The 23,590-nt window shown below is 45.6% G+C and overlaps 2 protein-coding genes across 10 annotated transcripts in view; one reads left to right on the forward strand and one right to left on the reverse strand.

Moving 5' to 3' along the window:
• The window catches only part of hspg2 (heparan sulfate proteoglycan 2), an 88,995-nt gene that overhangs the window by 61,110 nt on the left and 4,295 nt on the right, over nucleotides 1-23,590 (reverse strand). For all 7 annotated transcript variants that reach the window (XM_052058494.1, XM_052058498.1, XM_052058495.1 and 4 more), the window contains exons 2-3: nucleotides 1,667-1,796; nucleotides 1,368-1,427 (exon numbers count right to left, since the gene is read on the reverse strand). In XM_052058494.1, coding sequence (XP_051914454.1) covers nucleotides 1,368-1,427; nucleotides 1,667-1,796 — 190 coding nt within the window. The remainder of the gene's footprint in view (nucleotides 1-1,367; nucleotides 1,428-1,666; nucleotides 1,797-23,590) is intronic.
• Nucleotides 1-23,590, forward strand: part of mul1b (mitochondrial E3 ubiquitin protein ligase 1b) — a 141,438-nt gene that overhangs the window by 53,297 nt on the left and 64,551 nt on the right. The window lies entirely within an intron of this gene.

Consider the following 23,590-nt stretch of genomic DNA (forward strand, 5'->3'; position numbering starts at 1 on the left):
AAAACTCTGACTGGTTGAATAGATAACGTCTTTTAGAGAAATGTTCCTTTATCCATATGCATTGTTCGATGACACCAAATTATTTTGGCCTAGGCCAGCCTCAGGGAGGTGGCCACCCCTGCCATGTAAAGCCCTACATGGACACCATGGGGAGGAGGGGTGGGGGGGGGGGGGGTATTGGCGTTCGGGCCCAGCAGGATCACCACCGTTCCCCGTAGTGCAATGTTTTGATAGACCATTTTTTTGGTAAGAAAAATCCCTAATGATGAAGTACTGCCTTTATTGCCTTGGAGATTTGTTTCGTAACGTGCACGATAACGGAAACATCAGTGGGAAGAAGGTAACCCAAGCAGCGCCATACCCTGTTATGAACGGTAACCTTTGTTTCACAAGATTCGAAATGAAGTAGCTGACATCTCGGGTGCAATGGGAAAATATATATATATTTCACTAGATATAAAAAAAAAAAGCGTGTGAGAAATTGCTCATACTTTCAGGCTGCAGTGGTCAAGATGAGAATTTGAAGGACATGGTACTCCACCCAAGTGTGGAAATGGCGACAACAATGGCGAAATGAAAATTTTCACATCAATGTGCGCTCCAGATGGTCACTACTTGTGTCAGGGATAATGGAATCGAGAATTCCACACCATACAAGTGAATAACACAACAGGAAAGGTGGATTAACGAGAACAACAGTGTCACCGCACTCTTACATGAATGTGGTAGAACGGAAAGGAAGTCTTGCGTCTGCGCTGCCAACAGGACAGAGACACTCAAAGCTTTCGGCATTCAACACAGGAAACCAAATTTCCTTCCTCCCAATGTCCTCCCATTGATATAAGGCATTCGCCTGCCTCATCCAAATCAGAGCATCATGGTCAACTAGAGTGTGCAAACTCAGGGCGGCGTGTTTCATAAAATAGATGTGTACAGAAATAACTAAATGGTATGACCTGGAGGGCTAACGGTTTGGCTTCAAATCGCGATGATGCATTTGCAACCGTGTTCGAAGTATCCACTGTGTTATCTTGTCCTACGGAAAACACAAAAGGTGCTGCAAAGGGCACTACAGGCAATGGAACGCGACACAAATGCTCGAGTCTGTCACAGCGGCATTTTTTGTTTGTTTGTCTGCCTTTGAAGATCTCCCTGCGCTGCCATCTCTACCTCTGGGCAACAGGATGAAAGTGGAGATGTTTACGTCTCAGAGACAAAGCTGAAGCGTCTTGTTATGACCTGAGTGGCGGCTTGAAGCAGGATGTGAGCACGTCATGGCACACGTGCACAGAAGTGGAAGTCACATATGTGGGAACTATAACGGGAGTGTCCGCCCACACACGACATGCAGTTTCCTGGCCTCTTACTTGTGCTGTCTGAGACTGAAGGCCACGGTGCACTTCCATCATCCTCGCCACTGGGCAGATCTATGGAGACAGACACGAAAAGAAGGGCAAGCTCCCAAATGACCTTCGGCTTCCAAACTTAATCTGATAAAACTGGCATGCAAACAGAATACTGTGATTACCACCCAAAATGGAATCACACCCCACCTTATAAGAAATTGGTTTTGGTGTTCAATGACAAAACAATATCTAGAATCATCTCTTCAGGTTGAGACGTGCACAGAAAGCAAAACACGATGGTTGGTAGTGGTGCTGCCCACCTCCGGAAGCTTCATCAGCAATGAAGTCCTCATCGTCGTCTAGTAAACTGGGCGCCGCCTGGATATCCTTCTGCTCCACTAAGTCATCCGGCAAAGGGACCTCTCCCCACACCTTGGAGGCCTGTATCACCTGAAGCAAACACGGAAAGATTTATAGAGGTTGAAGTCTTCGCGGAGCAGGGTTCCACCCAATGATATGCTTCCACCCTGGGAAGGGTGGAAACAAAACAAAAGACTGCGGCAGGAAACCAAAGCATTGTGACATGTTTACTTTCAACATTTATTATCTCTCTGAGAGCTTTTCAAGAGTTCACATGAAAATAAGAGTTTGTGACCTGCTCTTATTTTTGCAATTACATCTTAAGTTCCGGCATGCATATATGACCCACAAATGGCGACTTGCAAAGAAGGAAGGAAGTGAGGATGGGATTGTTTGATGACCGCATGGCTTAAAACATGCTTTGAACTTGCTTTGTTCCCTCAGGTGGAACATAAGTCGGTTTCTTTATTCACAACCAGATGCTCACTCCCAAATCAGGATGACAATCCAAAGTTCAGCTTGGTTTGGTTGCGTTTGAAATTTATCTCGTTTTACAATCAATATTTTCCAAAAGACGGTGGGTGGGCATGCACTGAAAAGAAACGTCTATGGACACAGCAGTAATCCTCGCCAAGGTCAATGAATAAAAGGCCTTGTCTTGTATCTATCAGATGCAGTTACACAATTTCAGTGAGGAGACTCAAAGTGAGCCAGACGTGGTATCTGATCATCTTGATGGGGCTCACCCCGCTTGAGCGCCCTTGCTTTTCCCGAACCGCTCAGACGCAGGCTTAGAAGTGTAGCTACGACTGGCAGGATGACACCGTTGGCATTCAAAGCTGGCATGGCCCGCCAGTTCCTATTTCCACCCAACTCTGTCATGCTAGTTTCCCCTTTAAATGGCTGCAGATAATAAATAAGTACATCAAGCCCCTCCAAATCCTCTCCCCCCCCCGACTGAACACCCTTACAACAACAAGCCCGGGCCATTTTCAAAAGCAAACCGCTGACTAAACAAATTCCTTTCAGTGGTGCCAACCAGTCAACCATCAGTATGATCTTCTCGTCCGTCCTGCTCCTTTGGGTTAGTTAGGATATCATCTGCTGACGCTAAGTGCCACCATGGTGAAAACATCCAGAAATGTGCAAAAGAGCCAACGATTTGGATTGTATTTGTACCCGGTTAAAGAATATCGGGTGAGAATTCGTGTTTTTACCATGCCACCGCAGTCAGCTCAAATCCTCACGGGGGGTGCTGGAGCCTATCCCAGCTGTCTCTGGGCAGTAGGCGGGGGACACCCTGAATCGGTTGCCATCCAATTGCAGGGCACACAGAGACGAACAACCATCCACGCTCACACTCACACCTCGGGACAATTTAGAGTGTTGAATCAGCCTGCCATGCATATTTTTGGAATGTGGGAGGAAACCGGAGCACCCGGAGAAAACCCACGCAGGCCCGAGGAGAACATGCAAACTCCACACAGAGAGGCCGAAGCTGGAATCGAACCCGGTACCCCTGCACTGTGAAGCCGACGTGCTAACCACTGGACTATCGGGCCGCCCCCATACTTGGGTGCCATTAAGAAATTCATGTGACAGGGGGAAAGACAAGTTTTTACAAACGGACTGGATAACCACTTAGAGCTGCTGCTATTGGAATATTTTAAGCATGATAGCTTGTTACAAAATATTTTTTAAGTGAGTGCGGTTGTTTAATTGTCATGGCTTAATAAGCAAACAAAACCAAATAACGTAATAGCAGATGAAAAGGAATAATTTAGTCCTCGCCTACGTTTTGGAAAGTGAGAGCTACTTCTTGAGTAATGATTAATGCTAATGTCGACCAGTTTGATATACACTCTTAAGACTCAGATTCAAGTACTATACATGACAATGGCAAGGATTTTTTGTTTTAACTGTGGATGCAAAATATGATTTTCAGAATTCATTGAAGTTTTGTTGTTTCATGAATTGATGATGATTCAGCCACTGGTTTGGTTTTGGTCCACAACATCCCAGAAAATGAGGCAAAATGTTGATCTAGTAAAAGAAGATGTTTGCAATCGCATTCATTTGATAAACACAAAAGATCATTGTCTGCTTTCACAAAGGACACCATAAAATAGAGAGTGTTTAATGTTGATGGGCACAAATCAGAGGTTTTGGACAATTTGAAGTTCAAAATGGCTTTAGACAATTAATCAGTTACCAAAATAGTTGTTGATTCATTTGATGAGCGATTAGGTGTCGATGAATCGATTCACTGCGATACCTCAAACTCAACCCAATGCCACAAAAGATTTTTCATCAAGACAACTCCATTTGAACTGTGTTGGTTTGTAATGTCACAACCAGCTTTTTCATTGTGACAAGTGCTTGCTGGCGTTCTTCCATCTTGACTTATTCGAAGAGAATAATTTAGGGACAGAAATCTATGATCTCATAGATCATTAAACACATAACATATGCCCACAAAATAAACAATTCAATTTGCAGACAACGAATCGAGCCACTGTGCTGAAGCCAAATCAAAAGCCCCTAAAATGTGTTTGTTCACAGCTGACTTAAGCGTGTTGTTCGATAGTACCTGCATGTGAGACAGACCAAACTTGTATTTTCGATCAGTTAATGGACATATGGTGTGTCCACACCAGCAAATACGAGTTCCTATAGTTGAAAAGCAAAGCCTGCCAGACACAGCATGATGATAGCTCTTCAGGGAACTTTGATTTTCCCAGTTGTGAATCAGGCTGCTGATGCAGCTGCAGGACAAGCTGTGGGAAACATGAAAGACAAAGTCCATTCGTGATAGAGAATTAGCATGTGACCACAGATGGAAGTAACAAACAAACCCCGACGTTCATTCACACATGCGGGAAGCACAGAACCTGCCCTCCCTGACCTCTTCAACTTTCCATTTCTCCATGACCTTTGTTTTTATGCTCTCACTCCTTAAAACCAAGCACCTCTGCTGAGACTTGAAGTGGCAACATGCAAGGAAGGTAAGGTACAGGCAAGCTTGATGCACACACATCACACTGAGAAAGGCTGAGGCCCACCGTGCACCGCCAAGCACCAGTACACCTGATCCGCAGAAACTAAGCACCCTTATTTCTGACACATTCCCATTGTTGGGATGGTTAGGGGGGTTGCAATAAATTGATGTACATCATGCATAGGGATGCAGCTATGAAATAAAGTAAAATAAAATTCTACTGACTTACAAACTCCTGTGTGTAGTTTGCATGTTCTCCCCGGGCCTGCGTGGGTTTTCTCCGGGTGCTCCGGGTTGCTCCCACATTCCAAAAACATGCATGGCAGGCTGGTTGAACACTCGACATTTTCCCTCGTGTGAGTGCGGTTGTTTGTTTCTGTGTGCCCTGTGATTGGCTGGAAACCGGTTCAGGGTGTCCCCCACCTACTGCCCGAAGAAGTCTGGGATAGGCTCCAGCACCCGGATAAAGCGGATAGGGAGAATACACACACACACACACACACACACACACGTGTGCGGGCACACACACACGCGCACACACACACACCATTGATGTCCCTATATTATTCGGTAAGGTTAGGTTTATTTTGACGTTGGCCTTCTGACTGCAGTGACGGAATGTTACTGCCATGCATAGCATGAACAATAGTTGCTGCAGTTAACGTGACTTCTTCCTGACAGTGATCCCATAAATAAGCGGGCAAGGCAGGCAAAAAAAAAGAAATGCCTCAAGCATTTTTTTAACCAATGCAGTCCTAAATTCATGCTAGTTCTAACCACTGTGCTGACAAACGATGGCCACTGAGATTTCTTTGTGCTTGTATCTAACAGTACCTGCACATTGAAGAGGACTTAAGATGTTTGTGTTAACAGAATGGCTTTGTGCTCCTGGAATGGCAAGTGAACTGACAAACTGCCACTCATGACACTAAACCTCTGACCTGGGCCCCTGTTGCATAAAAGCTCTGATGAGTGAGGTTCTGAAGCTCCGCGCAGCGCTTTTGACATTTCTACAGGGTTTAATCTAAAGTGATTGGACAGGGAGGAAATGGAAAGAAGTTCTTCATTCGACAAACACTGACAGGTGCAGGGCTATATCTTCCCAAAAGGTTCCATGACTAACAGGATGGGCGCAACAAACAGGTCTGACAAAAAGGGGGCAGGGATGGAGACATTGCAACAAGGGAAGAATGGTGCTTTTTATTCTTTGTGGTCCTCTCGTCAACCTCCCACACAACACATAAGTCAGGCTTGGTTTGCTACAGCCTTCAAACCTTCTCACTTTTAGGGGGGAAAAAAAATCACTCCAATCCTACGGAGGCAACTACCGTAGGGCAACTCATGAACTTCAAAGAAGCTAAACGTTATGACAGCACAGGACAAAGTGATCACAGTAAGGACAAATTAAAATATTTTGGATAATGAAAGAAAAAAAAAGTAAATTTTTTATAGTGTGCCGGCATTCCAGAGGCGTGACGCATGTAACTGAGAAGTGTGGATGTTTGGTGTGACACTCTCCGGCCATGCCGTCAATCATTTTGTCACAGATGATTTGGCTTTTTTGCTAACCGTGCTATCGGAACGACTTCTGAACAACAACTTTGTCATGTGGAAACACATTTCCACCTTGACCAGGCTGTGTAAGTTGAAGTCAAGCTTCCCTGTGAAGTGAGCAGAGCCTGCAGAACACATGTAAGCTTGTTGAATGAAGCGTCCAGCCTGTGCGGACTTGTCTTGGCCAAATATGGCCAGGAATGATGCACCCAAAAGCTACAAATTAAGTTGAGATTAATTCATTTCGACAGCACTTGTATGCACAGTTGCTCAAATGTGGACAAGACTTTAACAGCAGGTATTGCCGACTTTTAATCAGACCATGTCCTTCAGTCTGATGAATGACAATGAGATTGTTTTTTTTTTGGTTTGTTTATTGGGTTTAATTTAATGTGTTTTGGTTTAAATATCCACCTTAACAGAAAACCACTGAAACATTGCTCAAGAGCAAAAGTCACAGTCTGGCAACAGAACAGCCGTAAAGAATGCAGAGATCGTATGTTTAAATGGCTCTTGAAATATGACGCTTGACACGGTTGACAGCCAGATGCTACTTGATGAGTTGTCTTAGGCAGTAAAGTTATCCTTATATCCTTATTTATACACATGCACGCGCACACACACACACACACACACACACACACACACACACACACACATACACACACACAAAATGAAAGACACTAGCTGAAGAGGCACACACTCATCAGACATTCCAGTCAGGAACGAGCAAATTCTGAATTAATAGGTGGGGGTTGTCAATCTTGTGGATTGGGTTTGCGTTGGGAATAAAACCAGTGGTGTTCTTGTCAAGAGAAAAATATGCAAATTAATCTTAAGACTCATGAGAAAAACAAGTCAAAAGAACAAAATCAAAGAAAAATAAAAATCTTTTGTACTTGACGTGCATAAAACATGCAAGATAAAAGGGTATGAAAGAAGTGTTAAGATATTTAGAGTGCGTTTCCGGTAGCATTGTTGAGATTGACATGCAGAGAGCCGGGAAGTCAGAGACCAGCTCCAATTGCTCCAGACGACAGCTGGCGAATGTAGTACGGGCACCGGCGGCCACTTGGACCAAAAGAGCAGTGCCACCGTGGCCATCTGAGGCCGACTGATTTACGACATAAAAACGCTCACTCGCTCATACACAGCGAAGAATAGACACCGCAGTGCCCGAAATAAGCATATGATGACGTACTATGGTTGAGTGCTTTAAGCCGATGTTACATCAACACTTTGAGCCTACCCTACATTGGATCCGATATCGTTTAGAATCAACCGCTATGACTAACGCATCAATTTTTACTGGAAGAGGCATCCAGCGGCCAACTTTACCTCATCGGCAAGTGTAGATCTTGCGGTTCTTTATAAGCATACTTTGCTTGCAGCGATTCACGCCATGTCGACTGCGCACATCACTTGCACTGAATTTGAAGGGAATGAGCAGAACCGCTTTGATGACCGGGGAATCGAGTCAGTGGCGTTTGCTCCCACAACGGTGCAAACGCCAATTTCTAACCGCGCACGACTACAACGATTCCAGAGGAAAACTTCAGCCATGCCCACAGTTAGACTGCACTTTTCACTAGAATTATGCTGGAAATACAAAATTTAGGGCCCTCAGAGTGAAAATGATTGCTTTGGTTCACGGCTGAAATGGTCACCTCGGAAAAAAGAGGATGTGAATTTTCCGTGCAGACTCCAATGCTGTTTTGGGGGGATTATGAAAACATGTAGGAAATTGTTGTCGAGCACTGCATTGTGTTAACAATTTAATTGGAGGCCGTGGAGGTGGAAAGCACAGGATAAACTGCAATTGGGAATTGTTCTTCACTTTTGGAATGTTTGAAGACCACTTCAGTTTTGGAGAGAAGGGCTGTCTACGCGCTGGTCCCCCCCCCCCCCCCCCCCACTGATGTCAACAGTTTAGACCCCCTCCCCCTTTCATTTCACGCTCTTTATTCCTGCCTCAGGACCAAATAATTGGAGACCAGCTGTTGACTTGGCCTCACTCTTGCTGTCCAACATAATGGCAGGCCAGAACTCACTCATGCCCCCACTGTGCACTCCATGAGCTCATCTCTCAAGTGTGGGGGGGAAGAGTGGCTGAATAAACCCAAACGTAATTCACAGTTTACACAACTTTGACTGCAATAGATAATCATCCAAAAATGTTTTCCCCCAATTTGACACATCTATCAATAAAAGAGAGCATGGACGCAACTTGGCCACAAAGCTATTTCCCATAAGCTTCTTCATAAGAGTTGAAATAATTTGAATAAGAACTAAATATTATGGGTTTTTTTAAACATACAAAACGTGAGTTTTAAAACCTTTATATGGATAACCTTAAAGGATCCTTTTTTCAATCAAAATTAATCCAACGAGAAGGTAATTCATTCAGGTCTGAAAACACATGCTGAGTTAATGAACTCGGATTTGTGTCGGTACCATGGTGACGCGATTGGAACTCAAAAGCAATTCCAGCATGTTGAGGTTTTTGCCTTGTCACCTAAGATGCACTTCAAACTTAAGACATCACAACACAACCTGCTGTTAAGCCAGGACGGCGTCTTAACCACATCAAAGTCATTCTTGCTTTTCACACACCTGTGGAAGACCAACACAGAAAAGGAAGTCACCTTAAATCGTGTAAGAATAAAAAGATTCCCTGAGATTTGTATGGCATTTATTTACAAATGAGCAGCAGAGACAGATGTGCACCACTCCTGTTGTTGTTGATCTGCACTGTATACCCCAAATGGAAAGACACTAAGAAGTGTTTTTGCTCAGCAGTACACTATGAAACAGCTGAAAGTGGGAGTCAGGAAGGAGAAATAACAGCCTGCCTGGAATCTATTCCCAAATAGGAGAAAAAAAAAAACATTCCTACAGCCCCCAGTGGAAACATGAACAAAGCGAGATCTTGGTGTGTTCATCTGATTTCTCAGATAAGAGCCATTATCCAATCAAGCACTTAAAAGAATCCGATAATTCCAGAAATCAGTTCAAGATTGGATTTTTAATGTGAGTGGAAATGGGAACATGTGACATGAAGTTGGATACACAAATGTAACAGTGACGGAAAATGGCTTTCTTTGGTTTCATCTTTTGCCCAAAATGCTTCTTGAGCAAGGAAAGTTTGAATTTTGAGAAAGGTGCGGTGCGGGCAGTGAAACATCAGTTTTGACATCAAGGTTCATCAACAGCACATCAAGGATATGCTGTCGATTGCTTCCTTGGACAAAAATCAAGGCTTTGACTTTACAGGGACTTTAAATTTGTCACATTACACATTCATTTTATTAGCTCGCAGAGAATCAAGAAAATATCAAATATAACATGTTTGATATTTTTATTAACATATTTGGGACATATCTGGACTGGAGCTATGTGCATCAAAAAAGAATGCTACGTGACCCAAATAAGTGGTTGTGTCAACCATGACAGCAATAACTAAAGTCAAATGTTTTTGATGAATCTTTCAGGCTGCTCTGGAGGAATTTTGGCCCACTCTTCTTCCAAGAATTATTTTAACTCAGTCATATTGCAGTGTTTTCAAGCAGAAACTGCATTTAAGGTCACACCACAGCATCTTCATTGGATTTAAATCCGGACTTTGACTTTTCTTCAAAACTCTCATTTTGGTTTGATTGAGCTATACAGTGGTGGACTTGCTGGTATGTTTCGGGCTGTCATCCAGCTGCATGAACACAAGAGCTCTTGAACCAGAGGGCACCAACTGATGGCAGGACAAGCTGGTATCATATTTCAGTCGCTTTGTTTAGATTTTTATTGTTATTATTATTATTTTTAATTTCTTTGGATCGAGGCGTGACATTTTGCTTTTTAAGATCTTATATTCTATTTTTTGGCTACTTGAAGTGATTTCTTGATTCAACAAATATGGCACGAGTATGGCCTGCTTGTGGCAACTCAAATTGCATTCAGTTTTCCAATACTGTAACTGGTTAGTCACAGTTAACTGAATTGCTTTTTCATCTCTCTTAAAAATCATTGAGAAAATTAATTTTGAATTTACATTTTTTAACCTTTATTTACCAGGTAAGGTAATGCCAACTTACCTGCAGACAGCAGAGTAAAACAAAGGAAAATAACTGTTTAACACTGAATACTTTGGTTGTCTTTGTCAGATCTTCATATTAGCGTGATGACCTGAAACTTGATAAATATGCAAAGAAATCCCAAATCAGAAAGGCAGGGTGTATCCGGCATTCTCATCGCACTTTGTTGCTCTGCAACTACTGCCTCTGTTTGTCTTGAGTTCAAATGAAAGCTCCGTGGAGTGTCTGCCTGTTAAGAAGTGGTGACTCGGTTTATTCACAGAGACGGGAGATCAACATGGACAACAGAGATGGAATTCAAGAAGGAGATAAAAATACCTCCGGAGCTGTGTGTCTGCAGGGGCTATTTCACCCTCACACCAAATGTCCTGCAGCATGACTGGGTAGGCAACAGAATATGGATGCACGTCTCTGGCCAGTAAAGGGACATACATTTGCGATGGAGATAGCTCATACACAGTAAATTTTCTTTTGAGGGCAAAAAGGCCGCAGCCGGAATTCAACCCAGCACCTCTGCACTGTGAGGCCAACGCGCGAAGCAGTCGACCACCAGGCCGACCACTGTAATAACAAATGATTAAAAATAGCATTGACCATTTGCTACACTTCAATGAGACCGATGGTATGCCATATTCGGACAAGTGGTATGACAGTCACGATGCAATGCTGTAAACTGTCTTGGTGTCGTTGTGCAATGTGCTGGACCTTCTATGATAAATAATATATAATAAAGTTCTCATTGGCACACAATTGTTGTCCGTGTATTATTGAACGTAATAATCTGGTAATGAAAAGCAACTTTGCATTGATGCCCTTGTTGTTGTATTCCGTGGTCCTGCTGTTACTGGTATGAATCTATTAAGACAAGCGGTGATCGGGCTAGCCGAAGCTACGGACATGTGGTTAACCCTGGTTCATGCCAATTTATGCAGTCAAGCATGCACCGGTCACTTTTTTTCTTTCTCACAACATTATGTTTGTGCCAAGATGTTTTCAGCTGTTTTGGTCGGTAAATTTTTTAAAATGCACTTTCGAGCCAATTTCAGCAGCAGTGACTTCGAAATTTGTCGTGGCCCGGTCAGACCGGTGTCTACAGGTAGATAGGCGGCCCAACACGATGGAATGATGGCCAACGGCCATTGAACAAGCATTAACATCGAACACTGATGGGTTTCACCTGACAATTAAACAACATCAAACACAACCTCCTGACTACAAATACAGTAGTACAGACAGTACACTTTTTTCATTTCCATTTGATTCCATTTCAAACCTCTGCAAAGTGATGTGACCAGGGACGACGCTACACAGGGGCTATTGGGGGTGAAATCTCTGTGGCCCCAGTTAAGCCACACAAGTAATTATTTGATATTCTAGAACATATTTCTAAATTACTTTGTCAACCCCCCTATGTAATCGGTCAAGCCCCCCCCCCCCCTCACCCCCACTCTAGCCTCGGGAGAGAAAACTTCCTAGAGTCGTGCCTGGGTGTGGACACAGTGGATTTAGCCCCATGTCAAAAATCGGCCATGTGGGCAATTCATGTTACTTGTCAGTGATGTGCTCTTTGGAACTAATCTTCATTGTACTGGACCAATGCAAGAAATCTCTGGCTTTTGGACGATGTCTGACCGAAATTATAGCTGAGCTGCACACATTTGTTGTGGTGTCATCACTGTGATTATGTCTCTGATGCATCGTTTCTGAATGCGATTCAATAAAAAATGCTTGAGGTCAAAGGTTATGGGTAATTTTGAGGGGTGGGGGTCATTTATTTCTTTGAAGAGACTCCACACTTGAGACGATGACGTTTAAGTGGCAGGGCGGATGAGCTTTTGCTGCTGTCTGCTCATTTTTAATGACGATCCATAGACTCGATTGATGAGAATCAAATACACTACAGTTTTGGAAGTGGAGCTGTGACCTGAAGCCCCAGCCTAAAAGGGAACTTCCCACAAAATGTTTCCTCTGTTTGGTAAAGGAAGCCATTTATTCCCCCCAATTCCTGGGATCAAAGTAGATCTTAACCACCCCCCACCCCCAAAAAAAGTCAATGAGCTTTACTGCTTATTTACCCTAAAACAAAGCAAGATGAACATTCCTGAAGCCAACTACTGGATTGCAGCATGTGAGAGGGGATCAGGTGCCCGCTTTGGCGCCATCAAATGCCTTCCCTCTGTTGGCGCGCACCATCTCCATACAGTTTAAAACCTTTACATTCAGATTCCTTCTGTCACGCCGTGACAAAGGATCAAGAGGCAGGACACTTGCAAAACTGGGTTGTTCTGGCGGCTGGCTCGAGAAGGGGGATCTGGGGAATCCCAGTCATGCAGAGGTGGGACTGCTCAAGCGGCAAAGTACTTTCCTTTCAGCTACTTTGAAAACAGGAACCTTGTTAATAGGATAAGCTTATCTGTGTTGTAAAGGGGCAGATTTATTTCTTGGATTGGACACATTATTTTTTTTCCACACCTACAAATGTCCCTTATGATTTAATGTTTAATCTCCCATTAATTTGATGGATCAAGAACAGCCTTTGTTCGTGAATTTATGCCGTGAAATCATGCCGTGAAATTTTTAACAAGCTCAGACAGCTGTTTAACAGTTGAATGCCCTTCTGAGGCGTTCTTTGCTCTTCCGGTGTCTCTGTGTTTGGGAATAAGTGTACAAATTTAAGACAGCCAGAGAGCCAAACCAGCCTTTGGACAGGCAATGTAGGAGAGTCCAGGATGGAGATGTGGCTGGAGTACAAACGCAGGTCCGGGGAACTGCTGTTGGTTAGGAGATACACATATACATTTTGCCCAAGGTCAACGACAGGCTCCGCGCTGACCATTTCTGCATCATTTAATTTTATGGGAACCAATGTGGAATGTTAGGTTTCATTTTACTATTTGTACCGTGAATCTTTGTTTTATCATTGATGAGACTTGCTTCGTGGATGTTTTGATCGACAGCGTGGACCAAGTGACTGTGGTTTATTAGCTCACCTGGTGAATCATCCTGTCTAGACGTTCGGCCTGCAGCAAACTGTCCCATTTCTAATCACACTTATTGACAAGATAGCTCGAGTTGTCGTTTCTAACTGTAAGATTTAACACAAGTGGGTGGTCATAAAGGTGCTGTGTGGTACTGTACAGGGGGGAAAAAAAAGGAAAATAAATGACTGAACCAGTGGACCTTGATGACATTGCAGGTGGAGATTCCTCCACTGCAAACATGACTGTGCCTGCTAGCTTGACCCTTTGAAGGGCAGACTTGAGTGAAAATAATTCATTTGCCCTTCTTCTTATGATGAGCTCCAAAACAAAACTACTCGCAGCTTAAATAAGTATTCCTCAAGGGATTCCTCTTGAACAATGCATGCTAGAGCAAAAATAAATAAGGAAATAAATAATAGAGGGTGCTTTGACATAAACATCAGAATCTTGTTTTGCTATGACTGTTTCTCTGCTAATGAGCGGTGGACAACTCATTGGGAGGTAAGCTAATCGTTACCAATGATGAGTTTGCAATAAAGAGCCATTTAATGGTCCTGATTTGTAAAGTACCCCTGTTAGAATTGGCCATAAAAGTCAGCCATCAGGAAAGAAGTTGGAGCAGCTCAAAGGAAGGTCAATATAGGAAAAAAAATAATGACTGAGTCAGCCGCCAATGCGTGCCACTCAACATACCAAACAAAGGTTGTCCAAAAGGTTGAAATACAGTCACTTTTTATGTGTTAGGCTTAACGACAGCCATGTGTTTCCAAACAACATCACTGTGTTTGAAAGAACTTCTTTGATTGACTTTATACTAGACTGAGCTGTTAGCAGCAAAACATTGCAGGGGGGCTGGTGGGGTGTACGGCTTTTTGGTCCGTTGCTCACTCAAGCAAAATTAGGCCTTGAAAAAGGATCTTGGCTTTGCAACAATGAAGCAAAGGAGCTCAGAGGCGCCAATAAGAGAGTCCAAAAACAGAACTTTGGAGCATCGACCTCACAGCAGTGGACAGGTAAATTGCACCGGTCCTCATAACTCTCAAATGGGCCTTAATTTCAAGGTGTGCTCACACCTCCAACGACAACTCCGTCCGTCCGTCATCTACCGCTTATCCGGGGCCGGGTCGCGGGGGCAACAGCTTTAGCAGGGAAGCCCAGACTTCCCTCTCCCTAGCTACTTCTTCCAGCTCTCCCCGGGGGATCCAGAGGCGTTCCCAGGCCAGCTGGGTGACGTAGTCTCTCCAGCGTGTCCTGGGTCTTCCTCGGGGTCTCCTCCCGGTGGGACATGCCCGGAACACCTCACCAGGGAGGCGCTCAGGAGGCATTCAAATCAGATGCCCAAGCCACCTCATCTGGCTCCTCTCGATGTGGAGGATAAGCGGCTCGACTCTGAGCCCCTCCCGGATGACCGAGCTCCTCACCTTATCTCTAAGGGAGAGCCCGGACACCCTGCGGAGAAAACTCTTTTCGGCCGCTTGTATCCGGGATCTCGTTCTTTCGGTCACGACCCATAGCTCGTGGCCATAGATGAGGGTTGGGACGTAGATCGACCGGTAAATTGAGAGCTTCGCCCTTTGGCTCAGCTCCTTCTTCACCACGACAGACCGATACAACGTCCGCATCACAGCAGACGCTGCACCGATCCGCCTGTCGATCTCTCGCTCCCTCCTGCCCTCACTCGTGAACAAGACCCCAAGATACTTAAACTCCTCCACTTGGGGTAATATCTCCTCCCCGACCCGGAGGGGGCACTCCACCCTTTTCCGACTGAGGACCATGGTTTCAGATTTGGAGGTGCTGATTTTCATCCCAACCGCTTCACACTCGGCTGCGAAACGCTCCAGTGAGAGTTGTAGAGCCCCGTTTGAAGGAGCCAACAGCACCACATCATCTGCAAAAAGCAGGGATGTAATACTGAGGCCCCCAAAACGGACTCCCTCAACGCTTCGGCTGCGCCTAGAAATTCTGTCCATAAAGGTTATGAACAGAATCGGCGACAAAGGGCAGCCTTGGCGGAGTCCTACCCCCACTGGAAACGGTTCCGACTTACTGCCGGCAATGCGAACCAAACTCTGACATCGGTGGTATAGTGACCGAACAGCCCGTATCAGGGGGTTCGGTACCCCATACCCACGAAGCACCCCCCACAGAACTCCCCGAGGGACACGGTCAAACGCCTTCTCCAAGTCCACAAAACACATGTAGACTGGTTGGGCGAATTCCCACATACCCTCAAGGACCCTGCTAAGGGTGTAGAGCTGGTCCACTGTTCCACGGCCGGGACGAAAACCACACTCCTCAATCTGAGGCTCGACTTTCTGACGGACCCTCCTCTCCAGCACCCCTGAATAGACCTTACCAGGGAGGCTGAGGAGTGTGATCCCTCTGTAGTTGGAACACACCCTCCGGTCCCCCTTTTTAAAAAGAGGGACTACCACCCCGGTCTGCCAATCCAGAGGCACTCTCCCTGTTGACCACGCGATGTTGTAGAGGCGTGTCAACCAGGACAGCCCCACAACATCCAGAGCCTTGAGGAACTCCGGGCGGATCTCATCCACCCCTGGGGCCTTGCCACCGAGGAGCTTTTTAACCACATCGGTGACTTCAACCACAGAGATAGGAGAGCCCACCACAGAGTCCTCGGACTCTGCTTCCTCCAAGGAAGGCGTGTTGGTGGAGTTGAGGAGGTCTTCGAAGTACTCTGCCCACCGGTTCACAACGTCCCGAGTCGAAGTCAGCAGCGCCCCATCCCCACTGTACACAGTGTTAGTGGTGCACTGCTTCCCCCTCCTGAGACGTCGGATGGTGGACCAGAATTTCCTCGAAGCCGTCCGGAAGTCGGCTTCCATGGCCTCACCGAACTCTTCCCACGCTCGGGTTTTTGCCTCGGCGACCACCGAAGCCGCGGTCCGCTTGGCCAGTCGATACCCGTCAGCTGCCTCTGGGGTCCCACAGGCCATAAAGGCTCGATAGGACTCCTTCTTCAGCTTGACGGCATCCCTTACTGCTGGTGTCCACCAGCGAGTACGGGGATTGCCGCCACGACAGGCACCAACCACCTTACGGCCGCAACTCAGATTGGCCGCCTCAACAATAGAGGCACGGAACATGGTCCACTCGGGCTCAATGTCCCCCGCCTCCCCCGGAACATGGGAAAAGCTCTGTCGAAGGTGGGAGTTGAAACTCCTTCTGACGGGGGATTCCGCCAGACGCTCCCAACAAACCCTCACGATACGTTTGGGTCTGCCAGGACGGACTGGCATCTTCCCCCACCATCGGAGCCTACTCACCACCAGGTGGTGATCAGTTGACAGCTCCGCCCCTCTCTTCACCCGAGTGTCCAGAACATGCGGCCGCAAATCCGATGATACAACTACAAAGTCGATCAACGAACTGCGGCCTAGGGTGTCCTGGTGCCAAGTGCATATATGGACACCCTTATGTTTGAACAAGGTGTTCGTTATGGACAATCCGTGGCGAGCACAGAAGTCCAATAACAAAACACCACTCGAGTTCTGATCGGGGGGGCCGTTCCTCCCAATCACGCCCCTCCGAGTCTCACTGTCATTGCCCACGTGAGCATTGAAGTCCCCCAGCAGAACAAGGGAGTCCCCAGCAGGAGCACTCTCCAGCACACCCTCCAAGGACTCCAAAAAGGGTGGGTATGCTGAGCTGCTGTTTGGTGCATATGCACAAACAACAGTCAGGACCCGTCCACCCACCCGAAGGCGGAGGGAGGCAACCCTCTCGTCTACCGGTGTGAACCCCAATGTACAGGCACTGAGCCGGGAGGCAATGAGTATGCCCACACCTGCCCTGCGCCTCTCACCGTGAGCAACTCCAGAGTGGAAGAGAGTCCAACCCCTCTCGAGAGAACTGGTACCAGAACCCAAGCTGTGTGTGGAGGCAAGTCCGACTATATCCAGTCGGAAATTCTCTGCCTCACACACCAGCTCGGGCTCCTTCCCTGCCAGAGAGGTGACATTCCATGTCCCAAGAGCTAGCTTCTGCAGCCGAGGATCGGACCGCCAGGGTCCCCGTCTTTGGCTGCCGCCCAGCTCACATAGCACCCGACCCCTTTGGCCCCTCTCATGGGTGGTGAGCCCACGGGAAGGGGGACCCACGTTGCCTCTTCGGGCTGTGCCCGGCCGGGCCCCATGGGTGTAGGCCCGGCCACCAGGCGCTTGCCAACGAGCCCCACCTCCAGGCCTGGCTCCAGAGTGGGGCCCCGGTGACCCGCGTCCGGGCAAGGGAAACCTTGGTCCATATATTGTAGTCATCATAAGGGTCTATGAGCCATGCTTTGTCTGGCCCCTCACCTAGAACCTGTTTGCCATGGGTGACCCTGCCAGGGGCATAAAGCCCCAGACAACTTAGCTCCTAGGATCATTGGGACACGCAAACCCCTCCACCACGGTAAGGTGACGGCTCACGGAGGGGCCAACGACAACTGTTAACCAGAACTTGATGCATGCATGCAAGAAAGCAGCAGGGGCAACCCCCCCCCCCCCCTTTCATTGGGCACAGATGTCAGGGCTCCGTTTCCTTCTGTAATAACGTGTCATTATAGGCATAGGGACTCGCTGTGCTTGTGTGAAAACACATTGAGCACAGGTGGCTAATCAGCAATGAAGCACGGAAAAGTTGGTGAACATCACTCTGAATTTGTGCTGACAGACAAGTCGGAACAAGCTAATTAGACCGTACAGCGGTAAAAGAAAGAGCAGACAAAAGTTCACCAGCGATCAAACACCATCATCTAACTTCTTAATGCCTTTGACGAAAAGCAACAGCTTTAAGATTGGACCCTTCTGAAGTCTTACTATTTGGAAGCCAAGGCCATAACGGGACGTGGAACAGCTGTTGCGCATGACGTCATGTAAAACTTTGCGTTCATTTTGAGAAGAAATTTTAATTTCGTTTTCGCAGCAACTCAGAAAAAGGAGGTAAAATCGGGACTTCATCAGGAAGGGTTCAAATGCGAAGCAACTTACATCCTCAGAATAGCAAGGGTCTCCTTTGCGCCACTATATAACTCAACATCCAAGTTAAGACTGAGTATACACAATGTTTTTCCATTTCAATTTGCACAACAATGGTTAACTTCCTTTTACACTTGCATGACCATTCATAATGTTACTCTGTTAGAAATTGCCCTTGAATTTAACAATAAATGTTTTATGGTGGTCTTGGACGTGATTATCTCTATGCAGTCAAAATTATTATGTTTAACTGATTGTGTTTAACTTTTGTGGTACCCCTCCCAAGCAATTTTGTTGTTGTTGTTGTTGTTGTTGTTGTTGCTGTTTTAACGTAACTTTTGGCGTGCACTCTTGTGCTGGCTTCTCATGCTGTATGATGCCACTGTCGAAACAAGGCCCCACCCATGAAGGCTGAGCATCTCTTCGCACTGACCCATGTAGCCAACTATTTGTACCAAAAGGCTTGATTGATTATCGCTGATCAGTCAATGATCATGGACCGGAATTTAAAACAATATGAAATTACACGCAGCCCAGGCTTACCTGCCACAAATAAGTGGCTCACAAACATGATGAAACGATGACTTCCAAGGTTGCAACAGCCTGAGAGGGTTGACCAGAAACAATGTGGGAAAAAAATGGACATGAACTAACAGCTCTACTCTTTCTCTCCCAATCTAAGGTGGGCATCTGCGCCAGAGTCACAGCCAGCGACGCCTCCTGTGTGCCCTCGTCTCCTCCCCGTGTATCCAATACAAAATCGGCGCCCTGTTGGAGAATACAGGGCCTCTTGCTCCTGGCAGAGCCCACCACTCACATAAATCACAAAGTGCCTCTTCACTGAAACCCTTGGCCAGAGGTGTGGCCAGTGTGAACCAAGACCAGCGATCTTAGAATCACATCACTTTTCCATGACAAACATGAAAGAGAAAGTACAAGACAGTGACTTGGGGGTGTCACGTTTACCCAAAGACCACAGTTGTGGAACAATTATGAAAAAAGAAAAAAAAGCAGCTGCTGTTCCCACACAACTCGATCTTGTGTTGTGGTGTGGCGCAGGCCTTGCTCTTCACCAGAGGTTTGATGAAAAAGTAAACCTTCTCAAGTGACTGCACAGGCTGACTCATACTCCCCTGCAGAAGTTCAACTACAAAACTAAAGCAAATGACAAAGCAATAACCGCGTTGACAAAAATGCACATTTTCCACAAAGACGGACGGGGACAGCATTAAATCTGTGTGCGTTGCTATTGCAGCGCCATAGCGCTGACCTCAATGCGGTCGTCTCCTCCAGATCTGACGGAGGTTTAGAACACCAACCGAAAGTAAAAGTGGACTTAAACAACTGCCTTTAACTGACACCAAAAACATGACTGGGCCTCTTTTTAATTTTTCATCCTGTCACATTTTTACCGACTACAGTCCTTTTTTTTGTCATGGCAATAAAAGTCCTGTCACTCAAGAAAAAAAAGCCATGCGAGAGGTCAGGCGAACAGGACCCAGCACATCTATAAAGTAAACATTATTTATTTTATTTATTGATCCCCAGTGGAGGACTGTGGAGAAATTCAAGGGCTTGTGCAACTGAGTCACACCCCACGGCAATTGGGGATCGGTGCCTTCCCCAAGGAGAAGCAAGAAAAGAAACTTCTCTCAAACCACCAAGCCACATTCAAATTTACAACTAAATTACAGTCACGCCCGTTACAGTCCTTTATTGCATAATTCTCAAAATCGCTATGATAAATGAAGCAATCAATATGTTTAACACTGACATTTATGAGCGATAATTGCCACATCAAACATATTTCATGTATTTACAGGAACTTACCGATTTAGTGCCAGCCATTTTCAGACCCTTCTTTACCCTATCACGTGGAAAAATACATAAGGACGTACATGGCTTTGAATGCCTAGATTCTTGGAAAAAAAAACCATGAAAAAACGCCATTGGCATTGAATGAGTTCAGCTTTTGAGAACGATGGAACACATTGTGCTTTAACCTCATAATTCAGAATAAGAGGGTTTTTTTTCATTAGTTTGGCTCACGTGAGCAGACAAAAGCACTTGTTTTATCCAGCTTTTCTAATCAATCACTCAATCTTTATTTTCATACATGACCATAGAACTCAAAGTGCTTCACAGTGTTCAAAATCAACCCCCCCCCAACCCCCAGTCTCACCCCATCTGACAGTAATGGCACTACTGCTGCTGTCTACAATTCATTATGTCATTTGGGTTATTATCAACCGCAACATGCTTGGTTACTGTTGGCTTCACTGCTTGTAAATGGGAGGCATTGTCTTTGCACAAATCTAAAGACCTAGCCCATATTGACAAAAAAATAATAATAAATCCACTAATCCGGTCCTTAGGGGCCCCTATCCAGCCTGTTTGAGATATCTCAATCCTCCCACAGACCTGAATAAAATAATCATTTTATCAACAAGCTCGGCAGGAGCTTGATAACGATCCTGATCATTTGAATCAGGCATGTCGGAGGAGGGAAACATCTCCAGCAGGTAGGATAGGGGCCCCGGAGGACAGTAGTTGGTGACTCCTGCACAAAATTAATTTCCCCTAACTTTGACCAGTTCAACTTCTTCCAATTCACTTCATCCATCCATTCATTCATTTTTAATTTGCTTATCCTCATGAGGGTCACGGGTACACCCTAAGCTGGTTGCCAACCAATCACAAGGCACACATAGACAATTGGCTCTCACAGTCACACCTAGGGACAATTTGGAGTGTTCCATTAACCTTTTTTGGAATGTGGGAGGAAATCGGAGTACCCACAGAAAACCCACCCCGGCACGGGGAGAACATGCAAACTCCACACAGAAAGGCCGGAGCCGGAATCGAACCCTACACCTCTGCACTGTGAAGCCGGCGTGCTGACCAGTCGACCGCCGTGACGCCCATATCAATTAAATCTTACAGGGACAACAAAACCTTCCATAAGGAATGACTTGAAAAAGAATTAAAGCCAAGAACATGTGACATGAATTACCCCTTGTGACGTCATAATTCTTTACTAATACACGATATTGTGCAGAATGCTGAGCAAGGAGTTACCACATCGAGCGGTCTAATAATGAGGTTTGGAGTTTGAATCCCAGCTCCGGCCATCCTGTGCAGATTTTCTCCTCGTGCCTGTGTGAGTTTTCTGCAAGTACACTAAAAACCAGCTCAATCGAAGCCTCCGAAATAGGTAGGTGAAAATGTGAGCTTGAATGGTTATTTTATTCTTCAACTAGCTGGCAACTAGTGCAGGAACAAAATATATGGATGCACGGATAATATCTTAGCGGCAGTAACACTGCCGCTCAAGGTTAACGAAGCGTTGCTTCCAAATGGGCGGAGCCACTTGATTCAAAACCACTGACATTTTATTTGCCTGCTTTGCCAATTGTGTGACCTTTTGCCTCAGCCTTGCTGGATTTTGGGTCAACTCGCAAGCTCCAACTACACTTGAGACACTTTGCAAAGTCTTTGGGTTTCACTGGATTTGTTGAGAAGCACTAAAAATGAGCAGGGATAAAAGGCGAAATCCTCCACTCACTGATAGCAATCTGGAAGAGCTTGGGGAGTTTGAACATGATCAGAATGCTTAGTGGTCATCATTTCCAGAAGCTCCCAAAAGAGTAATCTTGTTAAACGCTTCAGCACTGACAGGATTAAACATTCCAGTCCTAGCCAGGGCTCAGTTTTCCTCCTGACATTCAAATACTATCGCCAACTGTAAAATGCCATGATGGAGCTTCTTTTTGTAGGTACAAAATGTCATGCATTCAAAACAACATAGGTATGAAATTACACACACTGTCAAACAAAGGCAGCCTTGTGCGACACTGTACAAACATTTCAACAAAAGTTTCCAACCACTCCATCAATGGAAATGTCAGAAGCAGACATTTAACTATTCATCTGAAGGCCTTCATCATCCATATTCCAAGCAGGTTAACTTAATGACGTAAGCGCTTTATGGCTACACTAAAACTAATTCTGGTGGGGAAGAAAAAGTGGGGTATGACTGGTTAGCATGTCAGCCTAGCAGTGCGGAGGTCGTGGGTTTAAATCTGGCATTGCTATCTGGAGTTTGCATGTTCTCCCACTGCCTTGGGCGTACCCCGCCTTCTGCTTGAAGCCGGCTAGGATAGGCTCCAACACGCCTGCGACCATCATTCTGAAAATGGATGGGAAAGTGGGGGCAGTGGCTTTAAAAAAAAAAAGAAAATGCTATCAAATACAATGTCGTAGAGCGGCCTGTTTGACAGAGCTTATACTGTAAGAAGCAGGTCAATCAGACTACATACAGGAAAGCCTGAATAAACTTTGCTTCAGAGAGGAAGAAAGGTCCTCTTGGCGAGAACACAATCCCGGATTTCATTTCCCCTTCAGGAAGATGACTCAGCAGGGGTCAAAGGTTTCAAAGAATCCCGGGCAGATGCACCTGAACAGTGGATGGCCACAAACATTTCCATCGGAATGGCCTCATTTGTTCCCGAAGCTGAGAGTGCGTATGCTCCCAATTAACATGGCAACATGATCATTCTGCTCTGCGGAATTGGATCACTCATGTTTAGATCAACAATTTCATGTTTAAACCCGTTCAGTGGTATATCAGCATCAGAATAATATATATTCTGTACATGTGATGCATACGTGATTGGGAAACGCTTGAACTTCCAACATGTTATATTGGTGGTGAAGTGTAGATGAGGAAGCTCAAATTTCTCTCTGATAATTATAAACTATTTAAACTTTAATTTGTGACAGTTGTACAGTGCATTTCAATGTGAAGATGTGTATCTCAATCTCCGCTACCAATCCGCATGAGTGATGCGTTTATCAAATGGCCTTCCCCCATTTATCATGCAAGAATTTATGTTTGATGCGAGAGTTGTGGGAGGGCGGTGGAGTGGTGGAGTTATTGAGCAGAAGGTGGGAAAGCTGCAGTTAAAAGAGATTGAGCAAAGACAATTGCTAGATCAAAACCTGCACGTGTGTCTGGAGGGGAGAGGAGGGTGGTGGGAGGGGGGGGGGTTGTTATGTCTGGTGGGACAGCAGCTCAGACGAGAAGCTCCTTTGGCAAACTGCAGCGCCACACAAGATGCCTCTCCAGATGCAGTTCTGTCATGTGTAAGGACCGCATTTAACTATAAACGTAAACACGTGCAAAATTGCGTAAGAGAATTGAGGCAAAGGCCCGAAGGTCCAATTATTCAGCTGTGTTGCTGAAGAAAGTATTTGATGTGGGCACTTGTTATCCGATTCC

This window comes from Hippocampus zosterae, chromosome 2 (assembly GCF_025434085.1).
Source record: "Hippocampus zosterae strain Florida chromosome 2, ASM2543408v3, whole genome shotgun sequence".
NCBI lineage: Eukaryota > Metazoa > Chordata > Actinopteri > Syngnathiformes > Syngnathidae > Hippocampus > Hippocampus zosterae.